General features: G+C 37.3%; 1 protein-coding gene across 1 annotated transcript in view; it reads right to left on the reverse strand.

Moving 5' to 3' along the window:
• shank3a (SH3 and multiple ankyrin repeat domains 3a) overlaps positions 1-15815 on the reverse strand; it is a 320891-nt gene that overhangs the window by 18001 nt on the left and 287075 nt on the right. The window contains 4 exon segments of the mRNA XM_056478459.1: positions 1332-1412; positions 6553-6688; positions 11992-12116; positions 14559-14641. Coding sequence (XP_056334434.1) covers positions 1332-1412; positions 6553-6688; positions 11992-12116; positions 14559-14641 — 425 coding nt within the window.

Genomic DNA, 15815 nt, shown 5'->3' on the forward strand with positions numbered 1-15815 from the left:
GTATTTATACCATAGTCATCTGGTAGTGTTTGCTTTGTTCTGATTTTTTCGGGGTTAATTATTGTGATCTCCCGATTGCAACTGAGAAATACTGGGAAATCTCTGTAGACTGATGGCTTTTTATGCCGTTCAGCCTTATAATCTGAAAATGCCAGCAAAATCATCTGATTTGTCATCAACGATCTAGAGGCTGCTGAGGCTGATTTGACGATCTAGAGGCTGCTGAGGCTGATTTGACGGTCTAGAGGCTGCATCCTCCGAAAGATGCAGACTTCAAAGGTGAGTCCTTCGTAGTCCACACAGGCTGAACCGAGCGTTTTGAAATGAGATGATCTAGTCTAAAGAGGACGAATCTCGTCACCAGGCAACCATAACAGCTGCTGTTAATAAGCGCTAATAAAATTTAAGTGAATTTAAAACTTATTGTAAGTGATCTGAAGGCAAAGCAAGGTTTATAAAAGCTGGAAATATATTTCCTTTGATCCATACATGCACAAATAAACATTAGTCTTTAGTCAGACACTGTCATACTCTTTTTGTTTTTTAACGTGTTTAGATATCCAAGTAAAATAAACTTAATTCATACATTTAAACCAGAGTTTTCTTTTAAAAACGTCCTGCCGTTATCAGCGCGCAATGAATCTTGGGAAGTTCAAGGCCGCGACGGATCCACCAGTTGTGTCCTTCATTACCTGAGAAATGAAGAATGCATTTGGAGGCTGCGTTTAAAGAAGCCTTCAAATTTTTTTGAAATGAGACGGTCTTCGACGTGCCGCGATGACGCAGAGTACTTCGAAGGATGCAGCCTCTGAAATGAGACACAGCTAATATGGCGAATGAAGCCCCGCCTTCTAGAACAGGAACCAATCAGCGATCGCTATATGGCAAATAAAGCTCGCGTTCTAGTACAGGAGCCAATCAGCAATCGCTATAGAATGACAATTCTCTGGGGGAGGGGCTCAGACCAGACGTGAATTTCTGCAGATTTTGTGTGATACGAACATTTAGAAATGAAACTAAATAGACAGTTGTTTAATTTTATTGGTTATTCGTAATATGAAATGTAATCGTAAGCTTAGCAAGTATTTTTGGAGAAATTGATGTTTTCCCATTCAAACAGAATGCCCTAGCATACTGCCCGAGAGGCGTTTCAAAGATGGCTGCCGAGTTAAATGACTTGCCTTAAAGGGACTTTGTTAGAGTACAGCATACTAAATACCTTTAGATTGTTAGCATGCTTTAATGCTCAAAATTGCCACTTGAAATAAATATTGTAAAACCATAAATAAAAGAAATGGACTAGCATGCGTGTTTGTTTGAGGGTGCCTTACCCAGTTCTTCGAGCTCAGCTGTCATGCTTTTGGACCTCAGGGTGAGGGTGGTGCTGGGTGCTCTTTTAGGAGGTGGGGGCGCTGTGGAGGAAAGGCAAGGAGTAGATGAGAAGATGGGATGGCGTGGCGGTGGGCCTTCCCGACTGCTGCCCATGGGCAACTGCCAGCGCTTTTTCACCATCTTCATCCGAAGAGCTCAACGTACCACTCTAAGGCAACCACAAATAAATTCTGTCCTTATTTCCCTGACATGCAACATAAAATCATGCAACTATCAGACATGCGCAACCAGAAACCAACGTTCTCTCCTGCTGGCTCTCGGATGGTAGAAATACTTGTCTCCCAAAAGCCTTCGCTCATCCTCTCCTAAAAGGAGGCCGAGTTTTCCTTTGTGTCTCTCAAAAACGAAACCTGAAGCTTTATATCCAACGCATATAAACTCCCAATCGGCGATAAGAGAAGCATCAGGAAAACGAACAGAGATTAGACACTTGTGTGGTCTCAGTAACATCGGCGTAAAACTCCTCACTCCTTCAGCTAACAACCCTGCAGACCAGAGTGGAGCTGGAAAGAGAGGGAGAGAGAGAGACGGCAGAGAAATACCAAGGCACTAATGCAATACTTACTTCAAACATGCATTGTAGTAACCATGGCAACTCTGGCAGGAGCAAGGCCTGGGTTTGTGCATTTAAACTGTGAGAATCTGTGTGTGTGTGTGTGTGAGAGAGAGTTTGTATGTGTGTGTGGGAGGATATAGCCACAAAACTAACAACAGACACTCCATTATTACTTCATCAGTTGTGTGTATGAGTGTGTGATTGTTTGCATAGAGTTACGCAATAACCTTACAATAACTTTGCAGGTGACTGTGTTTTCTCTTTGTCAAGTGAGAAAACAATAGTTATTATCAGACAAACAGATTTTGGAGTATGAATTTGCTTTAGTGCTAGGGTTTAAATAGGCTATTACTTCTATCTGATTGTGGGGATTTGTTCATGTCTGATGCATGCTGCAGAGAAAGCTGCGCCAAGGTCATAGGTTTGATGCCTTGGGAATGCATGAACTGGTTAAACGTAAAACTTCAATGCAATGCAAAAAGCTTTGGATGAAAACACCAGCCAAATGCATTCAAAAATAAATGTGGTGGATGCATTTCATACTAGGGCTGCACGATATTGGAAAAAACTGACATTGCGATATCTTATTTACCTACGATATTGAGTTTAATTTCACCTGATGTCTTTTCTGAAAGAATTCATAATTTTAAGTACATCGGGATGATTTTGTAAGGTATCTGCGTGGAATATAGTAAACCAATCACAAACATTGATAAATACAGTGGAGCAACGATACTGTATGAATAAAATACGCAGTGCTTTTTGATTTTCTGGATGTCTAGCAATTATCAGATGCACCAAATTGTAAAAGAACACTGTCTTCATCACATACTTGTACACAAATACCATTAATAATAATAATACTAATAATACTACTAATACTACTACTACTACTACTAATACTACTACTACTACTACTAATACTACTACTACTACTACTACTACTACTACTAATAATAATAATAATAATAATAATAATAATAATTTCTTACATTTATATAGCGCTTTTCTGGACACTCAAAGCGGTTTACACATTTTTTGGGGGAAAATCTCCTCATCCACCACCAGTGTACAGCATCCACCTACTGTATATGACGTGACGGCAGCCATATTGGACATCAGACCACTTATGATATGGGGATGGTTAGGAGGCCATGATGGACAGAGGCCAGAGGCCAAATTTGGCTAGGATGCCGGGGTTAAACCCCTACTCTTTTTTGAAGGACATCCTGGGATTTTTAATGACCACAGAGAGTCAGGACCTAGGTTTAACGTCTCATCGGAAAGATGGCAATCACTGAGCAGTATAATCACTGAGCAGATGGCAATCACTGAGTGCCCATCAATATACTGGGGCATTAGAACCCACACAGACCACATGTTGAGCGCCCCCTGCTGGTCTCACTAACACCAGTTCTGGCGGCAACCTGGCTTTCCCATGTGGTCTCCCATCCAGGTACTAACCAGGCACAGCCCTGCTTAGCTTTAGTGGGCGACCATGTGAGAGCTGCAGAGAGCTAGCTATTTAATCTCTCTTAAAGAAACGTAATTTATTATGCCTGAAAACTTTAAACTGACTTGAAATCCTCACACAGGCCCTAAAAACGCACATAATGACAAATATTGCAATGACAAATGCAAGGGTTTTGAAATGTGATTCCTGGTCAATTATAATAGCGGTTTGACATTGACATTAGTGCGGAGCTATCAGGGTGTCCCTGGTTTCTGCTCTGCCTTCATCCATTCATCAGTCTTCTTTCATATTGTTATTGTCTTCCAACAATCTAATCGGTTCTCAAATGACAAAATCATGCACGGCCCTAAATTTTTTTTCTAATTTCAGGACCATTTCAAGTGGATGTATGTCACAATAGAGGAAATTTGGACGAACCTGAAGGTAACTGACGGGTTCGAGTGGGTTCAGGCTTAATTTCTATCATTCATCTATCATTCATTTTAGACAGGGTCAGGCTGGGCTCACACTCCGGCTTGCGTAGTAAATGAACGGTCATGTGATGCATTTCGATTAGCGTGAGAAAGTAATCAAAATGTTTGTTACAACATCAAAACCCATCCCTGCAAAGGTAAAACAAATGATGACGGAGACGTCAAAAAGAGCCAATTTTGCAGAGTGGGAAAATGTTCAGCAAGCTGACAGGGATCACTCACTACACTGAAACCACAGTCATGGTAAATGAAATGGATGCTTTGGCTGGTGTAAGATGAACAAAAAATCCTACCCAAAACTTGCAAAAGTAGCCGTAGCGTTCGTTTTAAAGATGAATTAGCCAGATGTACCTCTGACTACATAATTTCCACTCTCTAGAAATGTACACAGGGGTACATTAATATCCACAGTTAGCCTGTGTTGCATTTTCATGTTCCTTAGAACTTTTAATGGAGAAGCTGTGCCCCAATTCACCCCCTTTAAAAGCACTAGCTGGACAAAACTGACCAATCATCTTAATCGAATCCTTCCCTGTTAAGGCAGACTGGACAAAAGTGTCTGCTAACAACTTACTATGTTTTCCATCATCCACTAAAGGCAAACACAGGTCAATGAAGGGTTCAGATTGTGTGGGAGTTGCAGATAAAAGTGAGGATTAGTTTACATGGATACTGAATAGATTTCCTTTTTGGGTTTCGAGGTTTTGCTGTAGTTCTAATAAATCCACCGGCAAACTCAGTCAACTGCTAAACGATGGAGTGGGTTGTAAGAATGTGTGTATGAGGAAAACACTTCAATCTGCTCGGCCATCGCAATTTCTTATGACAAATGACCCTGTCATTTAGTTAATGCTCCTGAAGTTTTCTCCTCAGACAAACACAATCATTACAATCACGGTCTGCTGTGATCATTTACACTCGCGCTGCTTTATTCATTCTTGCAGCATTTCTTTGCCTCATGTTTGAGACTGGATTCGTCCTGCTGAGAGAAGATCTCTCTCTGTCTGATCATCACATACAGTGCAGAGCATCAAAGGCTGGTTCCCTAGCAACCCGTGCCTTTAAGAGCTCTTCTGTCTGCCTGCAGAGGCCACGCCCACAATAAACAAACAAAACCAACAGTCAGCACATTCCTCGAGTCATGACTTCACTAAAACACCACATTTACAATAATACAGACTTAACAGTGTGATATTCTTGAGAGAGACAATGTTAAACACACTTGAAGTACCTGGAAAATAAAAAAAATGTAAGCAAGAAAACGCATAAACAAACAAACAATTTAATTGATTGAAATAATAATAATAATAATAATAATAATAATAATAATAATATTAATATTTGCATTTCTGTCTGAAAATAAAGCAATTTAAATTAAAAAGGAAACCAATAATAAACATATTATTGTTATGATTATCAGCGATCTAGCAGCTGCAGATTGCTATCGTCCTTCAAATCCGCCATTACATGGACTACATATCCCATTATGCACTTTGTACACACCGGTTCCTGTTTTATTTTGATTACACGCAAACACACAGCAAGAGGATCATTATGGACTGATTACATGGACTTTAAATACAGCGCGAACACACACAAACACACACACACACACACACACACACACACACACACACACACACACACACACACACACACACACACACACCTGAGTCTTGTTTAGCTGTCTGTGAACATTACGGCGCGTTTTTGACTCGCCTTGTCTTTCCGTTGCTGACCTTTGCCTGGTTTTATTGTTTATTCTGCCTGCCGCCTGTAATGACCATATGCCTGATTATGACTAGCCTTTTGAAAGATCTGCATATACCCATTGGCTCCTGTGTTGAATGTTGCCTGCCTGAACATTTTTGTTAATAAACCTGCATTTGGATCCACACTTCGTTGTCAGCGTCCCCATCACATTACAATTATTATCTTTTTTTTGTTTGTTGCTGGAATATGAAACAATTTTAATAATAAAAAATTTATTATTATGTTTTGTTAATTATATTATTATTAATTATTTTATATTAATATTAATTATATTGTTAATTATTTTATTATGTCAATATTAAATTCATTAATTCAATAAAAAATTTAATAAATAAATAAAACTATTAATAATTAAAACAGAACCTTACATTTTTTAAAATTGAAAACAAAAAATGTGTGTTAATTTTTTTTATTTTTAAAACGTTAACAAAAATGAAGAAATAAAACATATAATAACAATAAAATTATTATTAATATTATTATTATTATTATTGGATTTTTCTTGAATTCCTTGAGTTCGACAATCAGTCAATCAATCATTTGACAATTCCAGCAATTACCTTGCTAGAATAAAATAAAATAAAATTAAACAAAGCAAAAAAAAAAAAATAAAATAAAAAAAATAAATAAATAAAATGAAATAAAATAGAATAAATAAAATAAAATAAATAAAATAAAACCAAATAAATCCAAATAAAATAAAATAAAATAAAGAAACATAAAATAAATAAAATAAAACAAAAAATAATAAAATAAAATAAAATAAAATAAAATAAAATAAAATAAAATAAAATAAAATAAAATAAAATAAAATAAAATAATAAATAAAAATAAAAGTTTGAAAGTTCCTGATCTGTTTTGTTTTAGGCAGACAAGCACCTCACCTTTTTTCCTGACCGTCTCCTCAGACTCTGGCTTGCGTGTGACTGATGCCACCTTCATCAGGAGGCTGTTCCCGCCCTGCCGGATAAGTGACACCACCTGCTTGTGTCCCACTTTTACCACATTTACACCATTCACCTGAGAAACCAATCACAAACAAATCGGAATGGATTCTGCTCCTACTGCACAACATCTCAGAAAAGACTCAAGGTTATTACACAGCAGCAAACACTGCAATAGATTTATGTGCTGAAGATCTAAGCACAATGAATCCACTAGTAAAGTCTGACATACTGTGTCACAGTTTCCAGGTCCAAGCGCTCTATTAGATGCTAAAAGAGAACAACAAATGGTACAAATATATGTTCACAGTGTGCTATTGTTGTAATGTTTATATCCACACAAAAATAACCATAGATTAGCAGTTTTCAGTGTTTTGTGATTCATGTTTTTATTTTGGGATGTATTATTTAGCATTTTGGGAGTTTGATCTTTCTTCCAACAATTTCTGACCTTGAAATGTTAGCAAAAGTGACTTTATGAAGATCTTTAATAGTTTAAAGTCATATATTCTTTGGGTTGGTTTCGTATATTACGGCATATATTGTCGTATATAAACTGGCAGTACATTTTCTGTTATTTTACAGAATTATTTCTCTATATAATATTTCTTATCCATTACCTTATTTCAAATGACTAAAATGTCAATAAAAGTCACTTTGTTAAAGGTGCAGTAGGCGTTCATTTAAGAATTGTTTGGTCTTGAACCATGCCCTTTGATTGCTATTTTTGGTGTATCGGCTTTGCTGGACAACCTTTCAAATAAGAAAGCTAATGTTTTAGCCTTTGCTTCACTGATAGCCCGAAGACAGATTTTATTGCACTGGAAGTCTTCTAAACCTCCTCACACTGTCTCATGGTTAGAAGATTTGATGTCTTTTCTATATATTGAAAAAAATTAAGTTTACATTAAGAGGTTCCACTGAAAAATGTTATAAAAACTGAGATCCTCTAATTAATTTTGTCAGAAATACAACACACCTCTTCACTGATACATAATTTTTTTTCTTTCAAGAAAAATCTCTGCTCTTTTTATTGTTTTGTGTGTTATTTATATTTTATGTATATTTATTCAGTTGCTTTGGCAATTCTTGTAGGTGCCAATGTTGTTGTGTGTGTTTTTTTGTTGTATTTTTTAAATTCTCCTCCTTGGGGGTGGGATGGGGGACTGAGGCTTTTTGAATGTTCTTGTTTACCCTTAGTTATTGTTAAAAAAAATGTGTAAACTATTGATATTGTGGTATTTTTGTAGACTGCACAAAAACAAATAAAAAAAAAAAGAATTGTTTGGGAGAAAGACCTGGAGGTGGAATTTGAAGAGGGTGAATGGGAGGCAGTTGTTTCTGGTATAGGGGGTCCTCTGAGAGATGCTAGGAGTAACCTCATACATTACAAGATATTTACTTGTCACACAAACTGAACCATAAGTTGTCAAACCGAAATGTCTAACGATGGTGTCGGTTCACTATATATGTTACATCAAGCATCAGGTTCAAGTTGTGACATTTCTGTAAATTTAAGCTGTCACCAGAATTGCATCTGTTGCTCTGACATGCAATGCGGTCTGTAATTATAATTTGAAGTCTCTAAATAGACACAAATGTGGTAAAATAATAGTATGTGGATGTTAAGAAATACAATTAACTCACAATCCCTGGCTTTTATATGTAATAATATACATTTTTAAATGAATAATAACAATAGTAATAGTGATGATGGCAAAATTGATATTTTACAACTATAAAATTAGGATTTTGACTGGTTAAACGTTATTAATCATTACTAATACAGACATTTTAACATTATTAAAATGCTTATATAAACTATTGATATTGTGGTATTTTTGTAGACTGCACAAAAACAAAAAATAAAATAAAAAAAAGAAGTGTTTGGGAGAAAGACCTGGAGGTGGAATTTGAATAGGGTGAATGGGAGGCAGTAGTTTCTGGTATAGGGTGTCCTGTGAGAGATGCTAGGAGTAACCTCATACATTACAAGATAATTACTTGACCCCAGTAAGACTGCATAGAGTAGGATTAATGAAAAATAACCACTGTTGGAAATGTGGTCAGTCTGTGGGCACCTTTTTACATTTAATGTGGAACTGTCATTTGGTGGCTCCATTCTGGACAAGAGTTATTCAAAACCTGGAGAAATGGCTGGGACAAACTTTACCTTATTCACCAAGAGTTTGTCTTCTTGGTGATACAGGTACATCCACTCTTCAGAATGGAATATCTAAAGCACAGGCTGGGCTAGTCATCGCAGGATGTATTATTGCTGTGAGACTGGTGCTGTGAAATTGGAGGAACTCAGATACTACCTCTTTTGAGGATTGGATTGAGCTGATGACTTCTACTGTATCATATGAACGTTTGTTGGCAAGACTTCAGGACTCAACCCATACTTTCAATCAGAAATGGGGTGGGTTTTTACAGTGTTTGGAGAGCATGTAAAAGGAAAATTTAAGTGTTGTAAATTTGGCTGTCTGTATTGTATTATTTTATATGTAATATTTGTTATAATTTTAGTTTTGTTATAATTTTTATTATATATTTTTTACATTATTTTCCTGAATGTTGATTTTTTATTGTGAATTTCATGTTGTGTGGGCTATAAAAGTTCAAAATAAAAAAAGTTCAATCACACAAAAAAAGTGCCAAAATGATAACCGCTTAGCATAATATCTTTGAAACACAGTCCCTCCCCTGCCGTCCAAAGCCACGCCTCCTGAAACACGAACATGCACACCTTAAAGAAGACAGCAGATAACCCACTAGTTTATGTCATTCGCCAGTTTACAGTACTTTATAACACTACAGTTCCCAATGAAAAACTGTATTATATCTACAGTAGCACGTTATCAGACATGTAGTTAGCAAGCAGAACTTGTCATAATGTGCAATATGTCATGCATGCAAGGATTGTTGGTCTCACTCTCTCACACTTTGTCCTAAAGCGACTAGTGTATGCTTATGGCCCATTTCCACTGAGTGGTACAGTATGGTACGGTGCGGGTTAGCTTTATCAGGTTTGCGTTTCCACTGCTAAAAGGGTACCAATGGTCGACGTCATTCTCGCTCGAGGAAATGTCAAAGTAAAACTGTACGGGTCGTTCACATGTCATTTGAGAAGCACTTCTCACAAATCAGGTGCTTTATACACATACATACTTGTGTATAAATGTTCATTACTAACCTTTCTATGAACATGATTTGATTATAACTGCAGATCAATGATGAAATAGCCTACTGTAATGTCTGCATTTATATGAAATACATAAATAAATGAAACATATGAACACATACAGACCCTTACAGTCTCCAATATGTTACCATTTACAGATAAACTACACACAGCATACATTTTGTCCTTACTAGGGTCAAAAACAACACACAACATAGCCCACAGTCAGTGCAAACCTCTCATCTGTGTCTTTAATCTTCACCAGCACATGTAACCTCTGTTAGAGAGTAAATCCATTATTTCAAGTTCATTCATTCATTCATTCATTCAATTTCTTGTCAGCTTAGTCCCTTTATTAATCCGGGGTCGCCACAGCGGAATGAACTGCCAACTTATCCAGCACGTTTTTACACAGCGGATGCCCTTCCGGCCGCAACCCATCTCCGGGAAACATCCACACACACACATACACTATGGACAATTTAGCCTACCCAATTCACCTGTACAGCATGTCTTTGGACTGTGGGGGAAGCCGTAGCACCCGGAGGAAACCCACGCGAACACAGGGAGAACTCCACACAGAAACGCCAACTGACCCAGTTGAGGCTCGAACCAGCAACCTTCTTGCTGTGAGGTGACAGCACTACCTACTGCGCCACTGCGTCGCCCATTTCAAGTTCATAAAAGTCCAAAAGTGATGATAACAGTTAAACATGGCAGTTTGTTCATCTATTAGGTTGCGGAAAGAATCCTTTGCTCCTTTGTTTAGTTGTGCTTCTCCTTCGTTTTTTCCCACGTCACTCTTACGTTTCAATGTTTCTGAAAGGATTGGATGTCCGAAGCACTTTAATAATCACATACACATTATTATCATCAGCTCAAGAAGTTTGTTATTTCAAATATAGATGCTCGCAAAAATAGCAAAACTACTCGCGCTTTAGACAGCCTTGTAAACAATTACGGTGCAAAGGGTAGATTCTGCTCTTCTTCTTGGCTTTGTGGCTGTTCATCAAGACGACGACAAGGTTTGTTTAAGCTCGGGACGACCATGGCTCGTTATTATAGGTATATATTATTTTGGTGTAATGTCTCGACTGTGTATGTAAAAAATGGCGGTTCCTTTGTTTTCATTCTCCTGCTTGTTTGCACGCTGGTGACGTTTCTCTGTAAAACAATAGCGTTGACCTGCGCATCTTTCTCCACCTTTGGTACACTTTTGTCATGCTAGGTACTCTTTAGAAAGGGTACCCAAAAAGTGGTAAGGTACGGTTTGCTTTGTGGTACCCTTGACAGTGGAAACGGCCATAAAATCGTTCTGAACCAAATCGTACCGTAGCACTTAGTGGAAACGCGCCATTAGTGGTTGGCTGGCGGGGTGCAGGAATTACACTTAGCGTGCACTCACACTATGCTATCCAAACCGTGCCCAGGCGTGTTTCCCAGTTCATTTGACAAGTGTGAGTGCTCTGAGGCGCCCAGGCGCGGTTCAGTTAGTCGGCCCTGGCCTGTTTGGAAGAGGTGAGCCAGAGCGCGGTTCGGTTGGGCTTTGGCGCAGTGCGCTTGTAGTCTGAGTGCAAAGTGCACCTGAGCCCGAAACCGAAGACCTGACGTCACTTTTAAGGGACTGTTTCATATGGATTTATTAATCATTCTTAATTTTCAATAAACGCAAACTGTCATAGTTTATTAAAGACACAAACCCCTTACTGCACGACAGCTGCACCTTCAGCAAACCTACTAATATGTGCACACAAGGACTTTTTTGATAATTTATGAGCGTCAAAAGTGATGGATCTGTTGGGCAAAATATTTGACTGCGTGTCACTGCATCCCAAACGACTAAAAATAATACAAAACAATATAACTAAAGCAATCTCCACTGTGCTGAGCGAGAGCGCTTCTCTTCCCGTTAAACTGAACAGCGCATCATCGATGACTTAAGCGTGATGAGGCCCGGATGCAATGTGAGTGCAGGCTGTTGGGGGAGAGGGGAGGGGGAAGAAGCGTGCTTCATCACGGTTCAAGGCAACTGTATAGTGTGAGTACGCAAGTTTACCCAACTATGACTAAATGTGAAAAGTGTCCATTCACATGAGTAAAGGCTTGGACCCATAAACAGTACTTCATATGACAGAACTTCATAAGTGGATTGCAGATACAGTACAAAAATATTAGTGGTCAAATCTATGTTATACCTCAATGAGGAAGTCTCCAGTTCTAAGCCCCGCCCTCCAGGCCACGCCCTCGACATCCACAGACTCAAGGTACTGCAGTGCAGGAAAGGCAGGTGTGGGTGTAAACTCTTCAATGGGTGTCTCCGCTACACACACACACATACACACACACACACACACACATACAATAAATCATGCGTAAGATTATGTAGTTCTTAGACTCTATTATGTAGTTCTTAGATTATTTGAGATATTAGTCAATGTATGCATGTTAAAAATTGCACAAAATGACAGACTTCACCTACTGATGAATATTTCTGTAAATAATAGCAGTAAGTGTTTTGCTCTTTACATCAGGGCAAGTAATAGTATAGGAATTATGAAAGCATGAACGAGACAAGCCAAAACTCATACTCATAAGAGATATTAATGCACCATGTGGGCAACAGATGGCATTAGGAACTCATAACTTCTACACAGAATGGTGCAAGCCCAGAGACTGGGCATGCACACACACATACGCACAGACGCAGACACACGCTTAAACAGTCACACAAACTGAACCATACGTTGTCAAACCGAAATGTCTAACGATGGTGTCGGTTCACTATATATGTTACATCAAGCATCAGGTTCAAGTTGTGACATTTCTGTAAATTTAAGCTGTCACCAGAATTGCATCTGTTGCTCTGACATGCAATGCGGTCTGTAATTATAATTTGAAGTCTCTAAATAGACACAAATGTGGTAAAATAATAGTATGTGGATGTTAACAAATACAATTAACTCACAATCCCTGGCTTATATATGTAATAATATACATTTTTAAATTAATAATAACAATAGTAATTGTGGTGATGGCAAAATTGATATTTTACAACTATAAAAGTAGGATTTTGACTGGTTAAATGTTATTAATCATAACTAATACAGACATTTTAACATTATTAAAATGCTTATATCAGCAAAATTGAGTAATCAAAATATTTTAATTTCAAATATTATTATTATCATCATCATCATCATCATCATCATCATCATCATCATCAACAACAACAACAACGAACTAATTTATGTAATTATAAATTATAAATAAAATATGTAATTAATTTAATAATCATAGTTAAACATTTACTATAAATTATTAAAATGTGAATGTATGCTTGTTAACATTTGTTTATGCACTCTGCTTTAACATGAACTAACAATGAACTTCATTTTCATTAACTAACGTTATCAAAGACGAATAAATACTGTGAGAAATGTATTTTTCATGCTATTTGATACAGTAACATACATTAACTAATACATCCTTATTGTAAAGTGTTACCATTATCATCATCATTACTATTTTGATTATTACTTTTATTATTTAAACAAAATATATGAATAAGCAGTTAAATACATAAAAAAAATCCTGGTCTTCAATCAAAATACAATCACTTCCTTTCCTTTGCAGATGATCTGGCTGAGGCCGTGTACATTATTTAATGACTTTAATTGATAACGCATTTGCAATAATTCTGCATTTAAGTTTAAATGGGATTAGCCAGTTTTCACCAACCAAATAAACATTTTATTTGTGAAAATCCTCTTTTTTTTTCTTTCACAACCCAATAATATGAAGAAAAATCTCAGGTTAAGTTGTAAAATGTCTTCATGTTTTGTATTATTTTTATTTAATTTAATTTAATTTTTTAATGTATTCACTTTTAATTTATTTAAATTTAATAATTTTTTTATTAAATTTTTTATTATTTCATTTATTTATTTATAATTTTTTTAAATTAATTAATTTATTTTATTCTATTTTATTTTCTATTTTATTTGTATTATTTTATTTAATTTTATTTAATTTTATTTTTTATTATTTCATTTTATTCAATATTTTATTTTTATTATTTATTTTTTTTGTTATTTTTTTATTTTATTCTATTTTTTATTATTTTATTTTTTATTTTTATTTTATTATTTTATTTTATTTCATTTTATTATATATTTATTCCTTCATTTTCGTTTTGGCTTAGTTCATTTATTAATCCAGAGTCGCCACAGCGGAATGAACCGCCAAATTATCCAGCAAATGTTTTACGCAGCGGATGCCCTTCCAGCTGCAACCCATCTCTTAGGGAAACACTCATACACTACGGACAATTCTAGTTACCCAATTCACCTGTACCGCATGTCTTTGGACTGTGGGGGAAACCGGAGCACCCGGAGGAAACCCACGTGAACACAGGGAGAACATGCAAACTCCACACAGAAACGCCAACTGACCCAGCCGAGGCTCGAACCAGTGACCTTCTTGCTTTGAGGAGACAGCACTACCTACTGCGCCACTGTATCGCCCCTAGATTTAATTACATTTTTTTTATTACATTTTTTATTATTTAATTTTTATTTAATTTTATCATTTAATTTAATTCAATATATATATATTTTTATTTTATTTTGAGTGTTTTAAGATCTACCTGTGCAGGGACTGCAGGTAGAAAAAAACAGTTTTTGCTAAAGCCTGGCACAAAACACATTTTCTTTTTAAGGCCAATGCATTGTTGTCATGCCCCTGTCAAAAAAGTTCATCTTACCTTTTGCTCCTCGCAAGACAAAGCCGAATCCCTCATTCTCCTTCTTCTGGAGCATAGCGTTCTTCTCCTCGATGATGTAATCACTGTGCATAAGAGAGAGCAGGACAGTGAGGTCAGACTCCAGCACCATGCCTCAATCACTGGGCACTTCACCTGGACGAACCCTCAAAACATCACTCTTCCCGATCCCCATCCAGTCAGACAATCAGGTTAAAAGCTGGACTCCATGAAAAAAAAGATCTCATATGGAAGCTCCCGTCCTTCTGTTTGACTCCCCTGCAGCCTCTTTAACTGCATTAGGAGATTGGTCCAAATGCTAATATCCAGCCTATTGAGCTTTTAAATGAAAGCACAGAAATATGAAGGCCTTCAACTCTCTTCCCACTCCAAATGCAGGAGGAAAAAAGGTAGAAATGTACAAAAGACAGTGATAACCCAGCATCTGTGGTTTATAGTTCAACCCATCAGTGATAAATAGATAAGGACAAAAGAGAAAGCGAGTCAGATGCACACAAAGGATCTTTTTCTGTGGTGGTGGTCTCCATTCTGAGCACACACACAAGTGCATGGACACACACACACACACAAGCACACACACAGTCCATCTGTCTGGATGCATGGAGATAGCTATCATCAGCGCTAGCAGCAGGGACAAATCTGTTCTTTCTTACTCATGTGAGGCACAGTTACCCGCCTGTAGACACCATCAGCCCCCTGCCAACACACATATAAACACATACAAATATCACATCGCTAACCTCACTGCTCTGATTAACTGCACTGATCTACATTTGCACGAAAATCACATGGCGAATGCTAACATCTGAAACTGTTTATGGGTTCTCGTGGCAGAAATCATTGATGGTTGTAACAATACACTACGAGCTAAGTGAATATAAATTCAATTTGACCAATCATGTTGGTTTGGGAGGTGTCACGGTGTCACAGTGGGTAGCTATGTCGCCTCACAGCAAGAAGGTTGCTGGTTTGAGCCTCAGCTGGGTCAGTTGGCATTTCTGTGTGGAGTTTGCATGTTCTCCCATTTTGGCGTGGGTTTCCTCCGGGTGCTCCGGTTTCCTCCACAAGTCCAAAGACATGTGCTATAGGTGAACTGGGTAAGCTAAATTGGCCGTAGTGTGTGTGAATGAGTGTGTATGAATGTTTCCCAGCTGAAAGGGCATCCGTTGTGTAAAACGTGCTGGATGAGTTGGCGGTTCATTCCGCAGTGGCGACCCCTGATTAATAAAGCCACTAAGC

Source organism: Danio aesculapii, chromosome 18, assembly GCF_903798145.1.
Source record: "Danio aesculapii chromosome 18, fDanAes4.1, whole genome shotgun sequence".
Taxonomy (NCBI): Eukaryota; Metazoa; Chordata; class Actinopteri; order Cypriniformes; family Danionidae; genus Danio; species Danio aesculapii.